Here is an 18456-nt window from a genome sequence, read left to right as displayed (position 1 = left end):
GACCTGGTTCACGCCATAAGAGTTACAGGTAACCATCCTCAAATTTCTCCAATTATTCTCATGAAGGCCGGTGGTGGCTACTCTAGTTAACAGTATAAAACTTTTATCTGATTACGTAAAATGGTAAGAGTGAAGTAACAGTCTCTTCATTGAGGCAACCTTTTCGTCCGTAAAACAATGGCTCGCTATTTTTTAGAAGATACAGATCATATATCAGGTGGAGTGCTCAGAACAAGTTCTTACCAGGACTTTTTAGTCACTAATTGGATTTTTTTTTTTCAGATAAGCGCTACGTGGGCTATTATCGCGGACTTGAACCCCGCCTGCTGGTCATCGACCCAGATCTCATTCGTCAAATACTGGTCAAGGACTTTGACTACTTCACCGACCGAGAACCTGTCCCTGTAGGTGACCCAATACTGGAGGGTCAGCTGTTCTTCATGAAGGGCGATCGATGGCGCCGTCTGCGCAACAAACTGAGCCCACTGTTTACCAGTGGCAAGCTGAAGAACATGTTCCAGGTGAGCAAATACTGCAATGACTACAGAAAATTTTAACGAGCCCAATCACGCATTTTGAGCAGCGTGGTCTCTCTTCTACCTGCGATGGTAGTAAGATTATTGGGCATTTGTAACATTCTGAACAACTTTTATTTGCTGTGAGAGGCCTTGAATACTGGTGAAAATGATACGCATCAAACTGCCAGCTTTAGAAATAAGATATAGTGCTCTGTGTATTATTACTTGGTATCTATAGACACCCTGTCACTTTGGTGAGCGTGAACGCGAAATTTTTTTAATGGATACAGCAATGGTTTTAGGTGCTTAATAAAACAATTTTGAAGTGCGTGAGAGTCCTATTTTCAGACTTTCGCATCTCAGAAGGATTAGGGAAACAAACATAGGACTTATAATTCAGTAAAATCCGACGCTTACTAGTGTATCATAGAAGACCAGAGATCAAGGCCTCACTGCCAGTTTTTATTGTTTTTACTCTTATGTTCACCATTTTTCTTTTGATTTTATTTTACTCTCTCGCCCTCACGCTTAAGGGTGGCTGGCAACAGGATACTATTAAGCTCTTCAGCCACGAAACTTTTAAAGTACGAAGTGTGATATAAATATCAATCAACGCCTGTTTGCAGCTAGGGTGTCCATTTAATTATCGTTTCATTTCTAGCAAAGCTGCATCGTCATCTACAGTAACTGTTTCCTTCGGGAAGAGGTACTATCGTCATGTATAGTTAAAATATGGCTTCCCGGCCATTGACCTTCTTGTGCGAACGCAGACACTATGCCCGAACTCGTGCGGGACTTGGTAGATTAATCTGCCACGAGTAATGAGTATGATGGGCAAACATCTCTTAGGCGCACTACGAATGTAGTGGTGTGGACATGTTGGGAATGTGGGTCTCACGGGGAGCGTGCAAGGGATAAGTCCCTGCAGTCGCGCTGTCCTCTGTGCTCGGTGGCTCAGGTGGACTGCCGGCACGGTAGCTCAGCGTGTTCGGTCAGAGGGTTAGCTTACCTCTAGAATAAAAAACCTGAGTCAATGGATCAATAAGGAAATTCAACGGGCGTCAGGTGACGTCAGCCACGAACAATTGAAACGAACAATAACGAACATAACAAGATTTAATAAAAAAGGATGGATAGAGCGTCTGCACTGTAAGCAGGAGATGCCGGGTTCGAGTCCCGGTCGGGGCACACATTTTCAACATGTCCCTAATGAAGTACATCAACGCCTGTTTGCAGCTAGGGTGTCCACTTAATTATCGTTTCAGAAGATGGAATATTTCTATTGTTTTTATAATTATTAAACTAGTTTTTATAGTGACCTTATTAAAACTACAAATAGTCACTGTAGACTTCAAAAGCTGTGTTACTAAGATGCTGAACTAATCGGAGGAAGTACTGCACTTTGCTGACTGCAAAAGAATTGCAATTGGAAAGAATCAATTAGGTGAGGTTAAGTGGACTGACTTCATGGGGGTGTAAGAAGTGAGTTACCACGGCGTCATGGTCAATGTAATCTTGATTTACATGAGGTGAGACAGAATTTGCGGTGGGGCAGAGGAGTTTGAGTATGGGTAAGAAGAAAGGAACTCAGAGTATATATCGGATACGTGCAATGTGTCGACACAGTAGTTCAAAAGTGTATCAGTATTGAGAATTGGGGGATTAGCGTTAGGATAATAAGATTATTGGGGTGTGCTTTCTGGGAAGCACAAAATGTAAGCATAGGCGTTCAGTCTAGATGAGGATGAAGCGTAATCTGATGAGCTGATAAACGATTATTAAAGAGGAGGATAAGCGTGATCGGAAGGCAAGATAAGAGTGTACATGGCTCTGGAAGGAAGGTAGTTTGGTGGAGCGGAAACCTAGGTTATCTATAGAGAAATATATGTCATATGAAGGCCTTGCAGGTATGGAGGATGGTGAAGGAATGCAATTCCCTCTTTACGCATGATTAGTAGTTCAAATGGTTCTAGTTTGCTGTGGCATTATTATTGGTTGGACACTAGGGGAAGAATGTCAACTATTAATTTAAGGAGGAACGTTTGCCGAGGTATTTTATCGAGCCGGATATGTTGGTCGTAAATGATGTGTCTACTGTAGGTTCGTGGGTCTTGGTAGAGTTTATCATATAGGCCAATGTGTTTGACGAAGATACAACCTTCTTCACCCAGTTTTGGGTAGGATTTTTATGATGTTCAGAGAGTCATAAAAGTGGTATCTGGGCACAAAGCTGTGGTGATTTAACCATTTCAGTAGTGCCAAGAATATATAGAAATGTAGGTTAGACGAAAAATATTACCCGTGGTCTTGGAGTAGTGTCTTTGATACATAATCAAAACGTGTTCGATCCCCGCCACTGCCTAAATTTTGATAAATAATCAGCATTGGCAGCCGAAGACTTCCAGCATAAAAGTCAGCCTCATTCTGCCAACGGTCTTGTCAAAGAGGGCGGAGGAGCGGATAGAGGTTCTGGGCACTCTCTTGTCCTAGGGGTGGGAAACTGCCCCTAATGGCAGAAGAATCAGTAATGATCAACGACATGCGGATGCAAAAGGCAATGGAAACCACTGCATTAAAGACACGTAACGTGTATCCACAGGACATATGGCCTGTAGTTGAAGAAGTGTCATGATGATCTCTCCATTGGCAAAAGATTCCGGAATAGTCCCCCATTCAGATCTCCGGGAGGGGACTGCCAAGAGGGAGGTTACCATGAGAAAAAGATTGAATAATCAACGAAAGGATAATGTTCTACGAGTCGGGGCGTGGAATGTCAGAAGCTTGAACGTGGTAGGGAAACTAGAAAATCTGAAAAGCGAAATGCAAAGGCTCAATCCAGATATAGTAGGGGTCAGTGAAGTGAAGTGGAAGGAAGACAAGGATTTCTGGTCAGATGAGTATCGGGTAATATCAACAGCAGCAGAAAATAGTATAACAGGTGTAGGATTCGTTATGAATAGGAAGGTAGGGCAGACGGTGTGTTGCTGTGAACAGTTCAGTGACCGGGTTGTTCTAATCAGAATCGACAGCACACCAACACCGACAACGATAGTTCAGGTATACATGCCGACGTCGCAAGCTGAAGATGAACAGATAGAGAAAGTGTATGAGGATTTTCATAGGGTAATGCAGTATGTAAAGGGGGACGAAAATCTAATAGTCATGGGCGACTGGAATGTAGTTGTAGGGGAAGGAGTAGAAAAAAACGTTACAGGAGAATATGGGCTTGGGACAAGGAATGAAAGAGGAGAAAGACTAATTGAGTTCTGTAACAAGTTTCAGCTAGTAATAGCGAATACCCTGTTCAAGAATCACAAGAGGAGGAGGTATACTTGGAAAAGGCCGGGAGATACGGGAAAATTTCAATTAGATTACATCATGGTCAGACAGAGATTCCGAAATCAGATACTGGATTGTAAGGCGTACCCAGGAGCAGATATAGACTCAGATCACAATATAGTAGTGATGAAGAGTAGGCTGAAGTTCAAGGCATTAGTCAGGAAGAATCAATACGCAAAGAAGTGGGATACGGAAGTTCTAAGGAATGACGAGATACGTTTGAAGTTCTCTAACGCTACAGATACAGCAATAAGGAATAGCGCAGTAGGCAGCACAGTTGAAGTGGAATGAACAAAAAAGGGCCATCACAGAAGTTGGGAAGGAAAACATAAGAACAAAGAAGGTAGTTGCGAAGAAACCATGGCTAACAGAAGAAATACTTCAGTTGATTGATGAAAGGAGGAAGTAAAAATATGTTCCGGGAAAATCAGGAATACAGAAATACAAGTCGCTGAGGAATTAAATAAATAGGAAGTGCAGGGAAGCTAAGACGAAATGGCTGCAGGAAAAATGTGAAGACATCGAAATAGATATGATTGTCGGAAGGACAGACTCAGCATACAGGAAAGTCAAAACAACCTTTGGTGACATTAAAAGCAACGGTGGTAACATTAAGAGTGCAACGGGAATTCCACTGTTAAATGCAGAGGAGAGAGCAGATAGGTGGAAAGAATACACTGAAAGCCTCTATGAGTGTGAATATTTGTCTGATGTGATAGAAGAAGAAACAGGAGTCGATTTAGAAGAGATTGGGGATCCACTACTAGAATCGGAATTTAAAAGAGCTTTGGAGGACTTACGGTCAAATAAGGCAGAAGGGATAGATAACATTCCATCAGAATTTCTAAAATCATTAGGGGAAGTGGCAACAAAACGACTATTCACGTTGGTGTGTAGAATATATGAGTCTGGCGACATACCATCTGACTTTTGGAAAACCATCATCCACACAATTCCGAAGACGGCAAGAGCTGACAAGTGCGAGAATTATCCATCGCACAATCAGCTTAACAGCTCATGCATCGAAGCTGCTTACAAGAATAATATACAGAAGAATGGAAAAGAAAATTGAGAATGCGCTAGGTGACGATCAGTTTGGCTTTAGGAAAAGTAAAGGCACGACAGAGGCAGAATCGGAGAGGAAAGGAATATGTGGAAAACACTGATAAGGAGAAGGGACAGGATGATAGGACATCTGCTAAGACATGAGGGAATGACTTCCATGGTACTAGAGGGAGCTGTAGAGGGCAAAAACTGTAAAGGAAGACAGAGATTGGAATACGTCAAGCAAATAATTGAGGACGTAGGTTGCAAGTGCTACTCTGAGATGAAGAGGTTAGCACAGGACACAGGAAAGGAATTCGTGGCGGGCCGCATCAAACCAGTCAGCAGACTGATGACCAAAAAAAAAAAAAAAAGGTTAGACTAATCCTTGGGGCACAGATGTAATTCGTTGGGGGCTGTTAATGGTAACATGAGGTGGATTGTTGTGCTAGGCAGGTGCAACAAAATGACGTAGTTACATGTACTTTTTAGGTTTAGAGTCTGAGAATGAGATTAGAATGCCATACAAGGTCAAGGGTTTTTAGAAGTCAAGGGACAAATGGATAGCGGGTTTATGGTTATTAACCTGACGAAATAAGGACTGCGTGAGGAGTCGAGTCTGACCTGGAGGACTCAGCCGAATCTGCGTTCCCTTCGCAGACGCTGAACGAGTGCGGCAGCGAGATGGTGGAGGTGCTGGCGGACGCCGCCCGGGAGGGTAAGGTGCTGCAGTTCCGAGAGGTGTTCGCCCTCTACACCACGGAGGTGATCGCCACGCTCGCCTTCGGCGTCAAGCTGAACTGCCAGAGAAACCCGGACTGCGACTTCAGGATGTGGGGCCGCATCCTCTTCCAGCCTCGGGCCAGGCCCTTCAAGGAGATCGCCACCGAAATCTTCACGCCTCCGCTGAAGCGGTACCTCGAGTGAGTACCTCATTTTTTCACTGTGGAAACTGTACCAAAATTTAAAATGGCATTCTGGACTTCAAAGCACATGAAAGTGTTAAAATATTCTTATATATTCTTTTACTGTTGACTAACTGCATATCAGCATTTCCTTTCTAGTGCCTTCAAGTCAAACCTTTGCTCAGTACCTTTTTAATGTTGTTTTGTTCATCTTGTACATTATTTATGTCAGCAGTTTGGAACAGTCAGGTGTAGGCGTCATAGTGAACTTATCTAACACTTAGTCAATAATTACAGGACTAACCAAGTTACTCTTTTGTCTTCAAGACCTCTACATGACAGCTAAAACCTGTCCTGTAACTTAAAGGCATTAAAACTGTGTGCCTGACTGAAAATTCCTGCTCCTCAGAACTCTGCCAGACGCTATTCTTACTGCGTTATGGATTCATTCACGACTCACGATCCCTCCACAGCTTCAGTTCGGGCAGTGTGTCTCTCCTGCGTTTCTGCACCCCTTGCTGGACTAACCATCCAAGAAGAAATCACATCACTGAGTAATGACTTTCTCTCAGCGCGAGTGCTGTTTTCAAAACATTCTCGCACTAACCTCAGAGGGGAAAAAAACACATCTCTTACCTCCTAATATCTAACGCAGTACTCACAGTAGTCTAAATGACCCCAAAATTATTGTAGGTCGAATACGGGGACTGGATTATTCCAAAATCGTCCACATTTTTAAAGCGTTGAAGTAACATATCTTCCTCCATGTAAACCTCACCATGATTATCTTTGCCCCACTGTTATCATTTTAAAATTCTTTGACGCCTTGTTATGCTTCTCAGAATTCGCATTTTTTTTACCTTCCCATCACAAGACCTATAGCATACCTTTATATTTCCCTCACCCCCTTGTGTACTAATGTGTCCGCATATTTTACATTCTGCAAACGCGATGCGAACCATTTAGTTTCCTCCTCTTATTTCTTATCTTGATCCATTGCTGCCCCTGTACGATACATACCTTGCACATTGTCCAAATATTCTGACAATGTAAATATAACAGAAATCCACCCTAGTCCGAGAAAACTAATTATAGTCTTATCCATCCGTGTACTGTGTTCTCACGAAGACTGTATATTGAGTGTTGTCCATGTCCTATGAGCACGAAAGATCTGGCGCAGTAAATCGGTATACTACTGTGCAGCTGCCAAGGGTCAGGAAACACTTTTACAATTAACTGCATATTCTTATTTGTTTACAGAGTGAGGTGGCGCAGTGGGTAGCACACTGGGCTCGCATTCGGGAGGACGAGGGTTCAATCTCGCGTCCGGCCATCCTGGTTTCGGTTTTCCGTGATATCCATAAATCGTTCCAGGCAAATGCCGGGATGGTTCCTTTGAAAGGGCACGGCCGACTTCCTTCCCGTCCATCCCTAATCCAATGAGACCGATGACCTCGCTGTCTGGTCTCGTCCCCCACAACAACCCAACCCAACCCTGACCATCACCTTCCCAAAAACAAAGTCAGTTAAAAGTCTTATTCGTTTAGAGGTTGCATTACGTCAGATTATTTCTGCAGAATTATTGTATGTACGTCGATGTCCGAATTGCTTTATCTGGTAAATGTTGCACGCACGTGTTCTGTTTCACTGTCGTAGTTTTTAATCTGAGATTCGTTAAGCCCACTAACATGGTTGTACTGCAAATTATTCCTCACACACAACCTCAAAAAGATAACTATGAAAAATAAAACTGCGGTAATGTAATAAATATAGTTCTTGGTTAGCTATAAAAAATATTGCTGACATATTTCACAATTTTCCTTTTACACTTCAGTTCCAGAGCTCCCAGGAACAATACACTGCAGTTTTTCGACAATATGGTGAAGGAGACAGTCCATGATCGCTTACAAAATTCCATCAGGAGGAACGATTTCATGGACCTGTTTATCCAGCTGCACACGAAGGGTTTCGTCGAGGGCGAGAAGCAAGGAGGCACTGACTGGAGTGAGTACCGACTTGTTCAGTTATTATTTTATGAGTAAATGTGTCTATCGATTAGTACTACAGAAAAGGCATATGCGCTCGTAGCACGTAGCACCCCGTTTCGCCCTGATGACGGATGCAACGCATGGTCGTATGGATCGACGAGAGGAGAAAATGTTGGAGAACCTTCGTAGGCCGTAACCGCCCACCCCCACCACTCAAGCAGACTGCTCGGATCAGCAGAAATGAGGTCAGGTGACCCAGGGGACAAACCATACACATGGAGTGGCGCACAAATCACCATCTCGGAAGTCGGGAGCGACTAGCTGAAGCACTGTCTTGCTAAATGTTCATGTCGACTGGAGTGTTCTGTAGACGTTCAGATAGTTTCATGTGAGGAGCAGGAGGAGATTAGTGTTGAACGTCGCGTCGATAACGATGTCATTGTAGACGGAGCACAAGCTCGGATTAGGAAAGGTGGGGAAGGAAATCTGCCGTGCCCTTTGAAAGAAAGCATCCCGGCATTTGCCAGCAACGATTTAGAGAAATCACGGGAAACCTAAGTCAGGATGGCCGGAGACGGGTTTGAACCGTCGTCCTCCCGAATGCGAGTCCAGTGTGCTAACCACTGCGCGACCGCGCTTGGCGTTTCATGTGATAATGGGGTAATGATCACCACTGGGTAACAACGGCAGACGTGTCATGGAATCTAGCTGACATATCGTAAACATCCCCCACGGAAGGATATCTACAACTAACGCCAAAACAATGCCCTGTTGGACAATCGGTTGCATCGCCTCATATTTTCGACGAGTACGTACCGTGCCATCAGCGCATAACAGCGCATCTGAAAATGTTCGACGAACGGAACTGGTCATAGCACAATAAATATGTAATAAAAGAGTTGGTGGTTTTCATTGATCATGGACTTAACGTTAGGAGTACGCACGTTAAATAAAAGTCTAACTTATAATTAAATGTGTCCTTTGAGACTCCCGTCTGGTTATTATCTCAGGATAATGATCAAATATGATCGAAGCAGACCAATACCGGCGAGCCCTGGCAATAGTGACGGTATTAAGGGAAAATGAATTAAAGTTTGTGTTGGGGAGGGAACTCGACCTAGGTAGTTCGTGCAGCTATATCTGCCACAGTGCGTCGGTGTTGTAGTGGTAGCATATCTGCCTAGTAAGCAAGAAGACCCGGGTTCGAGTCCTGGCTGTGGCACAAATTTTAATTGATTTAGTCTGCTTCGATCATATTTGATCATTATCGTGAGATAATAACGAGACGGGAGTCTCAAAGGACACATTTAATTATAAGATCTGAGAAGATCACCATATGGTACAGCAGACGTCCCGCTACGTCCAAAGCTGGGTAGCTCGCCAATACCGGCGAGCCCTGGCAATAGTGACGGTATTAAGGGAAAATGAATTAAAGTTTGTGTTGGGGAGGGAACTCGACCTAGGTAGTTCGTGAAGCTATGTCTGCCATAGTGGCTCGGTGGTGTAGTGGTAGCATATCTGCCTAGTAAGCAAGAAGACCCGGGTTCGAGTCCCGGCCGTGGCATAAATTTTAATTGATTTAGTCTGCTTCGATCATAAAAGTCTAACTAATTCTTCTTGAAGCCATTTTCTTCAGGAAGGTCTCTATTTGCATTTATGTTGGCTTCACCAACAAACACATCTACCGAGCGAGGTGGCGCAGTGGTTACCACACTGGACTCTCATTTGGGAGGACGACTGTTCAAACCCACGTTCGTGATTTCCTTAAATCGTTTGACAAATGCTAGGATGTTTTATTTGAAAGGGCACAGCCGATTTCCTTCTCCATCCTTCGGTAATCCAATGGGACTGATGACACTGCTGTCTGAGTCCCTCACCTTGTACAAGGCGAAGTCCTCATAAAACATTTAGTGCGGTGTCTTGTCAGCAGAAGAACAGGAAAACAGTCAACAGACAAAGAATTTCATGCAGACAGTAGAGGAAATTGGACTACTTGTTTTATACTCATTTCTTTATTTATTAATTTTTTTTGGCTGGGTAAAATCCATGGATGAAACAGATGTGAAAAAGGGATTGGGTGATTCTTCGATAAACCTGAGCTTTTTTTGTGGGCGACGCTAACTACTTCGTCCAGATGAGACAAGCGCGAGACTGAGGGCATATGTATCAGTACCAGATCTCTTCGACCTGGCAAATGTCCAAAGATTCACGGCCGAACGCTACATTCCACACATACTCACTCAAAACTGTACTATAAAGATACTGTCCTGTGCAGTGAGGGCAGAATCTGAACTGTCCGCATTAAGAAAAGCCAATCTCTTCGCTTCGCAGAACTGTCGGAGAACGAAGTATCGGCACAGGCCTTCCTGTTCTACATCGCCGGCTTCGAGACGTCGTCGACCACGATGAGCTTCGCTGCTTACGAGCTGGCGGTCAACCCCGACATCCAGCAGCGGGTGCTCAAGGAAATTGACTCCGTGCTGGCAGAGAGCGGCGAGATCTCGTACGAGTCTCTCGCGAAGATGAAGTACCTCGACAGAGTGCTCTCAGGTAACACGTCCACTCTTACAGTTTCGAGTGCGTTCGAGCTTTCTCCAGATTCATAGGAAAGTGTGTGCGTTCAATTAAATGTTAGTCATTTGGTGTTCCGTGAATGATAAGTGCGATCTTCAGTAAAATGTTGAACCTGTTATTTTGTTTAACTTTTTCCGTGAAAAAGTTGGCAACATACTTACAACTTACACGATTTCCTTTTACGTGAATCCCAGGGTAGATTTAATTTTTTTGACATGGTTTTTTATTCGTAAATCTATAATACTACACATTTAAAAATTCTTCTATGAATCGGGAAGACTTGTCAAACCACTACGGCCTCGATAAACCTTCGTTTTCAGAGCAGTTCAGTAGAGCGTGTTGTATCTTTAATCGTGAACGAACAAGCGGTGCGCATACAGTGCTGAATCTGTCAACATGCCTTGAATGATCATTTAAAACACAATCGGCGCTCGCAGTGTATCTTCACAGCAGTAAGATTTGTCAGCCCGGAAACGTGGCCCGGCAATTCCAAACCCCACAGCGACGTCATTCGAATATTTATCCACTATTAGAGAACAGAAAATTTTGAAGATCGCCTGTGGTGAATTATATGTCTCGTTTGCCCCAGAGCAAAATGTAAAAAGAGTTGCACGTTGAATTTTGGTGGAAACTGGAACAGATTTGTCAACTTTTGCATAGTTCAAAAATGTCTCCACACGATTAATTTGGCCTCTAGGCGTCCATTCCGAGAATAATAGTTTCAAGCAGGATGGTGGTCTAATTAGGCGAACAACGAAACGCTTGGAATGAGGCGTGCGCCGATGTAACAATGTTGTTATATTTTCCTGGTCGAGAAGCGTAGAATTCTTACCTGTAGTAAGGACAACACTGTCACCTTTGTATACTGGTTTCATTTGGTGCTCCAGTGCACAGAAACGAATAAAATCAGTAAACACAGCTGACGTTGTTGTCTTTACTACATGGAATATCCCAAAACATACCACAAGATCGATATACTGAGAGTGCAGGATTTTTCTGACACTTGATGATTGCTGTAAAAGAATGAGAGGCGGCCAGCCACCAATGTACGTCTTAGGTATGCAGTCTTACGAGTTCATCAGTGGTGGGTCAGCTGCGTTTTGGGACGTTACTACGTACGTCTGTCTGACGCTTCTCATGTTCTTGAAGGGTCGCATGAATGCTATTCAGCGTTGGGACAGGATTCTCCAACATCTGGTCCAGCTGTACAGTCAGCATTACAATAACAACTCTCTTTCTATAAAATAATGCATGAACACACCTCACTCACCTCGGGAAGATGAATCAGTGGAATGGAATACCACGGAAGTGATTGAGCATGCTTGGCAACAGTTGAAAATTTCTGTGCGTAGTCGCTGGAATGCTACTAAAACATTAGATGAGAGCACTACCACCCTCCAAGGGTTGCAGACAGCTTCAAAATGGGTAGGATGGAAGAACACGGAATTGAATATTACTCAAGAGGAGTTGTATGTTTCAGGGATGTACAAAAATGTACAATTCCGAACAGGCTATTTTTAATTTTAATTTTTTGTTTTTACTTTCATTTCACTTACTTCTCATCACCTGTACACATTGCATCTCAACCCACATATATTTGTTGATATACAGGATGTGCAAAACATATTTGAGCACTGTATTTCAGCATACCCAATAAATACAGTGGGTGAAGTAAAAGTCGTTGATACAACTCATATTTTTGCTACATGTAGACATGTCCTGCTTAATACACTCCTGGAAATGGAAAAAAGAACACATTGACACCGGTGTCTCAGACCCACCATACTTGCTCCGGACACTGCGAGAGGGCTGTACAAGCAATGATCACACGCACGGCACAGCGGACACACCAGGAACCGCGGTGTTGGCCGTCGAATGGCGCTAGCTGCGCAGCATTTGTGCACCGCCGCCGTCAGTGTCAGCCAGTTTGCCGTGGCATACGGAGCTCCATCGCAGTCTTTAACACTGGTAGCATGCCGCAACAGCGTGGACGTGAACCGTATGTGCATTTGACGGACTTTGAGCGAGGGCGTATAGTGGGCATGCGGGAGGCCGGGTGGACGTACCGCCGAATTGCTCAACACGTGGGGCGTGAGGTCTCCACAGTACATCGATGTTGTCGCCAGTGGTCGGCGGAAGGTGCACGTGCCCGTCGACCTGGGACCGGACCGCAGCGACGCACGGATGCACGCCAAGACCGTAGGATCCTACGCAGTGCCGTAGGGGACCGCACCGCCACTTCCCAGCAAATTAGGGACACTGTCGCTCCTGGGGTATCGGCGAGGACCATTCGCAACCGTCTCCATGAACCTGGGCTACGGTCCCGCACACCGTTAGGCCGTCTTCCGCTCACGCCCCAACATCGAGCAGCCCGCCTCCAGTGGTGTCGCGACAGACGTGAATGGAGGGACGAATGGAGACGTGTCGTCTTCAGCGATGAGAATCGCTTCTGCCTCGGTGCCAATGAAGGTCGTATGCGTGTTTGGCGCCTTGCAGCTGAGCGCCACAATCAGGACTGCATACGACCGAGGCACACAGGGCCAACACCCGGCATCATGGTGTGGGGAGCGATCTCCTACACTGGCCGTACACCTCTGGTGATCGTCGAGGGGACACTGAATAGTGCACGGTACATCCAAACCGTCATCGAACCCATCGTTCTACCATTCCTAGAGCGGCAAGGGAACTTGCTGTTCCAACAGGACAATCCACGTCCGCATGTATCCCGTGCCACCCAACGTGCTCTAGAAGGTGTAAGTCAACTACTCTGGCCAGCAATATTTCCGGATCTGTCCCCCACTGAGCATGTTTGGGACTGGATGAAGCGTCGTCTGACGCGGTCTGCACGTCCAGTACGAACGCTTTTCCAACTGAGGCGCCAGGTGGAAATGGCATGGCAAGCCGTTCCACAGGACTACATCCAGCACCTCTACGATCGTCTCCATGGGAGAATAGCAGCCTGCATTGCTGCGAAAGGTGGATATACACTGTACTAGTGCCAACATTGTGCATGCTCTGTTGCCTGTGTCTATGTGCCTGTGGTTCTGTTAGTGTGATCATGTGATGTATCTGACCCCAGGAATGTGTCAATAAAGTTTCCCCTTCCTGAGACAATGAATTCACGGTGTTCTTATTTCAATTTCCAGGAGTGTATGTTGTCTTCGAGTACTCCATACCCACTCTCCATTGATCACTTCCAACTTGTCAACTTTCTTATCTATACCACATAAAAGCACAGCCTAAGCGGAGTCGTTGCTAAAGTGTAGCTATATATTGCGCTATACTAGTGAACAGTTACTGTATCTCTCTAACACAGTTGTCACCCGAGTAATTTGTAATAGCTCTGAATCCAGTTCTCTACCCTTGGTTGCCCACCTGTGTCGTTTCCACTGCGCTTCCCTTTTTCTGGTGGCCCACACTGCGTGTGGTGACGGGACGTTCGGCGCCGTTGCAGAGACGCTGCGCAAGTACCCGCCGGTGCCGACGCTGACGCGGCAGGTGCAGCGGCCGTACCGCCTGCCCGGCGCCGACGGCGAGGCCGAGAAGGGCGCGCTGCTCGAGCCGGGCGTCGTGGTGATGGTGCCCGCCTTCAGCCTGCACTACGACCCCACCTACTTCCCGGAGCCCCACCGCTTCGACCCGGACCGCTGGACCGACGAGGCCAAGGCGGCGCTGCACCCCTTCGTCTACATGCCGTTCGGCGAGGGTCCGCGCTTCTGCATAGGTCAGTTCTACAACGACGTCCATGATTTCATTATCTTTTTCTCCCAACAAAATTGAGGTAATGTGTGTATTTGGTGCCAACTGCTTTACCGCAGTGGTAACCCTGGTTCCTGTCAGGTCACCGAAGTTAAGCACTGTCAGGGTTTGGCTAGCAGTCGTATGGATGACTGTCCACGTCAGCCGAGCGCTGTTGGCAAGCGGGGTGCACTCAGTGTTTCTGAGGCCAACGGAGGAGTTATGTGATTGAATAGTAGCGACTCCGGTCACTAAAACTGACAAGGGCCGGAAGAGTGGTGTGCTGACCACATGCCTGTCCATATCGGCATCCAGTGACGCCAATATACTGAGGATGACACGGCGGTCGGTGTCATGCTGTACACTTTCGTGGAGACCGTGTTTGCACAGCAATCGCAGACATAGTGTAACTGAGGCGGAATAAGGGGAACCAGCCCTCATTCGCCGAGACAGATGGAAAACAGCCTAGAAACCATCCACAGGCTGGCCGGCACACCGGATCCCGACACTAATCCGCTGCGCGGATTCGTACTGAGGACCGGCACACCTTCTAGCGCGGGCTCTTATTCTTGTACTCACATCCATTTCTGCCAGGCGACAGTTCAAATCTCCAGCTCTCTGTGTAGCCAACCTGACTTTGGTATCCGTTAATCCATTAAAGTGGATAACAGGATGGTTTATCTCTCAGATATCCTGATGTGACGATGAACGATTATAATGGTCATGGAGTTGGCGGTGCTAGGCTGGAGGTAATGTGCCTAGCGCTTGAAGACGATGTCTGGGTAACCAGCTGTAAGGAATGAGATGGTATATAAGGCGAAGAGAGCTGAAACAGGGACGTGGCTTGGGGAAAGTAATTATCAGCCGATGGTTCTGAGGGTTGGGGCAAAATTGCAGGATGTGACTGCACTTGTGGTGGGAATTGTTTGCAATAGTACTGGAGGTGCTTCTAGGTTAGGATGATACACTTCAAACTTTCCTCTTAACTGCCTGAATGGTTCTGAGTTTGCAAATCATGTTCCTTCTGGGTGAGAGTCCAATACTTCAACCACTGCACCACATAAGTTGGTATATGAAGTTTATAAATCTGTTATCTAGTGGATCGACGCCTTGTACTTATTCTTGTGGCAAAAGAAGTAAAAGAAAGAATAGGTTCATGTGAGCATGAAATCCCCTAATCTAGAGATGTAATGTGTTGATTTATGAACCCTGGGCCTCCTGGATGACAGTGAAATGCTTCAACCAAGGCACCACTTCGCTCGATATATTTAATTGATGAATCGGTTAAGTTTGGGAATTTGATTACTCTATACTTATCCTTGCGGTAAACCAAGTAAAAGAAAAAAGATTCTCCCCGTGATGAAAGCGACCCTTTAATCTAAAGAGTAAGTAGGACAGTTTTCCAGTAATTCGTTAGTCTGAGATGCGAATACAACCGTTCCTTCCTCTGGCAACGATTTATTGGTGTGAAAAATGCCAAGCTGTACCATGGCCCGGATTTGCGTTACACTGTACGTCCTTCTATAACTGTCTGGCTAAGTCAGTTCAAAGGTCAAATAAGTGAAAGAATATAAAACATCCAACTGGATTACACTTACGAATCGTTATGACCGACTCACCAAACTTCAGATCGAGGACAGCTTTATTTAATTTTAGAAACAAAGGTTGGGCAGCAGAAAAGATGTGTGCTCTAGGAAAATGTACTGCGAGCGAGCTGCACACCAAAAAGAGAGAAAAACATGTCGTTATTGCAGCAGGGACATTTGTTATTTGTTATCACACTCTCACCCAGCCTTTTTTTCTTTTTTCTGGAGTCTAACCATCCCTGAGAAGAGGACGGAGGGTTACAATGTAACGCTTCTCTGCAGTCTGCTTTCTATCTGGCTATAAATTTTGTTAAAATCGTTCACGTGTTGTTACTTTGTAGTGGATATTAATAACGGATCAGTTTGGTGTCTCATAAGATTGGTGAAGGAAAAGGCCTACATGTTGTGTGTGCACCGTGATATCACTCACTGGCGGTCTGAAGTACACACATGTTACAGTAACAAGAGCCTTGATCACCGTGCGCCCAACCAGTGCCTGTCTCACCTAGATGTATCAATATTTTCGTGAGTCCTGACCACCACAGGTCATGCCAACCCGTCCCCCTGTGACCTATTGAAACGTCCCCTTTGAAAAATTATACAAGACTGTGCTTAAGCTGACACACAATATTTTTAGCGCAACGCAATCTGACTTCCAAAAATCCCTACGAAAGAATGGCCCTGACTAACATTAACCTATACGTTTCACAAATCACTTACCTCACAAAAATCTTCGTTACTCGAACTACTGCAATACAGCGAGCGCCAGTACTGCCAACTAAATAAAAGATTCAAACTAGGGAAGTCACTAACTACTGAGGCACAGTTAGCAAATGAAAGGTTTTAATAGAGAACAAACAATGTATTTACCTCACTAGTCATAATATATATAGCAGTTCATGACACCAATTCTTACAAATGTCAAAACTCCACCATCTCTCTCCCCACGTCCACCACTGCTGGCGGCTCACCTCCAACTGCGCAACGCTACGCGCTGTTAGCATCCAGCTGCCTCTGCTCAACACTACAATGGCAGACAACAATGCAAACTAAACACACACTGCGCACAGCACAGCCAGTGATTTTTCATACCGAGCGCTAAGCGGCGATACCAATAAGAAAACCTAAACAGCTTACTTACACTATGAAGTGAGTGAGAAAATATTAGGCCCTCATATGGGTGGGCTAAATTAACACTAAACTCCGTCCGAACAGGCCTCGAAACACCGTAACGGCACTGACCGATCGCTGTGTCATCCTCAACCTTTAGCTGTCCCTGGATGCAGATACGAAGGCATACCGCTGTACTTCTCAATCAAGTAGTTCCTCAATTTGCCTCACAACCTGCTTGGCAAAAGCTCTCGGCAGACCAAACGGTCACCCATGTAAGCGCTAGCCAGGCCTGAAAACGCTTCACGTCGGTGTTGTGATGGAAACCGGTGTTACCACTGCAACAAGGCGTTTGGCCATAAGAGAGGACAGATAGTGAAGACTCTTCTAGCGACTCTGAACTGTTGTCAGGTCCTATTGCACGCAATAATGTGGAAAATCCTAAGCTTATTCTTGTTATGTAATCTCTTAATTTGTAAAAATGATAATGACGGGAACATCTTGACTGCTACTTTTAAAGATGGCATTGTAATTAGTGAAGCGCTGTATAGGGAGTTGAGAACACGTTGGTGTTGCCGCAGGTATGCGCCTGGGGCTGCTGCAGTCGAAGCTGGGCCTGGTGCACCTGCTGTCCCACTACAAGGTGGATGTCTGCAGCGAGACGGATATCCCTCTCCCGCTGGACCCCATGGCTGCCATCCTCGCCACCAAGAACGGCGTCCACCTGAAAATCACCAGTCGGAAAGCTGTCTAGAGTGCTCACTGCGAGGACAAAGCTCTCATCACTCCTGCGTGTCTGTGTTATTTCTGAGTGTGACGTTGACTATTTATGTGGACGCTGTCTAGAAAGGATCTCTATATGTATCTGTACAATTGTATATAATACGTTTTCTATGTAGTTGATCGTCTACCGTCTTTCAATTTTTGACATCGTTTCGACTATGTATATAATGTAACATTAAATAAATATAATTAACACAAAGCATATCGTCTAAGTCTCCTGTTTCCACTGCACTTTCTTCAGAGAGTAAGGTTAAAACGCAGCCGGATCCAGAAGTCTACACCAACGTCTACAGGGATACCTTGGAAATCATATTTAAGTCCCTGGGAGACGGTTCATCGAACCACCTTCACAACAATTTCTCTATTACTTCAATCTTGTACAGCGTGCGGGAAAAACCAACACCTATATCTTTCCGTGCGAACTCTGATTTCCCTTATTTTATTATGATGATCTGTGTAGGTCGGCGTAAACAAAATATTTTCGCATTCGGAGGAGAAAATTTGGCGAGAAGATTCTGCCGCAACGAAAAACGCCTTTGTTTTAATTATGTCCACCTTAAGTTCTGTATCATTTCAGTGACGCTCCCCTATTTCGCGATAATACAATACGTGCGGCCCTTCTTTGCACTTCCTATCTGGCAAGGATCTCACGCCGCGCAATAGTATTCTAAAAGGGGACGGAGAAGCGTAGAGTAGGCAGTCTCTTCAGTAAATCTGTTACATTTTTAAGTGTCCTGCCAATAAAACAAAGTCTTTGGTTAGCCTTCCGTAAACATTTTCTATGTGTTCCTTCCAATTTAAGATGTTCGTTATTGTGATTCCTAGGTATTTGGTTAAATTTACGGCCTTTAGATTTGACACATTTATCGTG

At 45.2% G+C, this 18456-nt stretch overlaps 1 protein-coding gene and 1 non-coding gene across 3 annotated transcripts in view; both read left to right on the top strand.

Annotated features, from left to right (window-relative positions):
- LOC126272800 (probable cytochrome P450 6a14) overlaps window positions 1-17784 on the top strand; it is a 179031-nt gene extending 161247 nt beyond the window's left edge. The window contains exons 3-8 of one of the 2 annotated variants that reach the window (XM_049975961.1): window positions 283-521; window positions 5562-5824; window positions 7641-7810; window positions 10126-10344; window positions 13823-14092; window positions 17384-17784. In XM_049975961.1, the coding sequence (XP_049831918.1) occupies window positions 283-521; window positions 5562-5824; window positions 7641-7810; window positions 10126-10344; window positions 13823-14092; window positions 17384-17556 (1334 nt within the window). In that variant the 3' untranslated portion in view covers window positions 17557-17784. The remainder of the gene's footprint in view (window positions 1-282; window positions 522-5561; window positions 5825-7640; window positions 7811-10125; window positions 10345-13822; window positions 14093-17383) is intronic. The other variant, XM_049975958.1, reaches the window with a different exon arrangement.
- On the top strand, window positions 9279-9358 carry Trnat-agu (transfer RNA threonine (anticodon AGU)). Its single transcript has one exon. It is a non-coding gene; the product is annotated as a tRNA-Thr (tRNA).
- Window positions 17785-18456: the final 672 nt, after the last annotated feature.

This window comes from Schistocerca gregaria, chromosome 5 (assembly GCF_023897955.1).
Source record: "Schistocerca gregaria isolate iqSchGreg1 chromosome 5, iqSchGreg1.2, whole genome shotgun sequence".
Classification (NCBI taxonomy): Eukaryota; Metazoa; Arthropoda; class Insecta; order Orthoptera; family Acrididae; genus Schistocerca; species Schistocerca gregaria.
The sequence above is the reverse complement of the archived record's forward strand: the minus strand, read 5'-3'. Positions and strand labels throughout refer to the sequence as shown.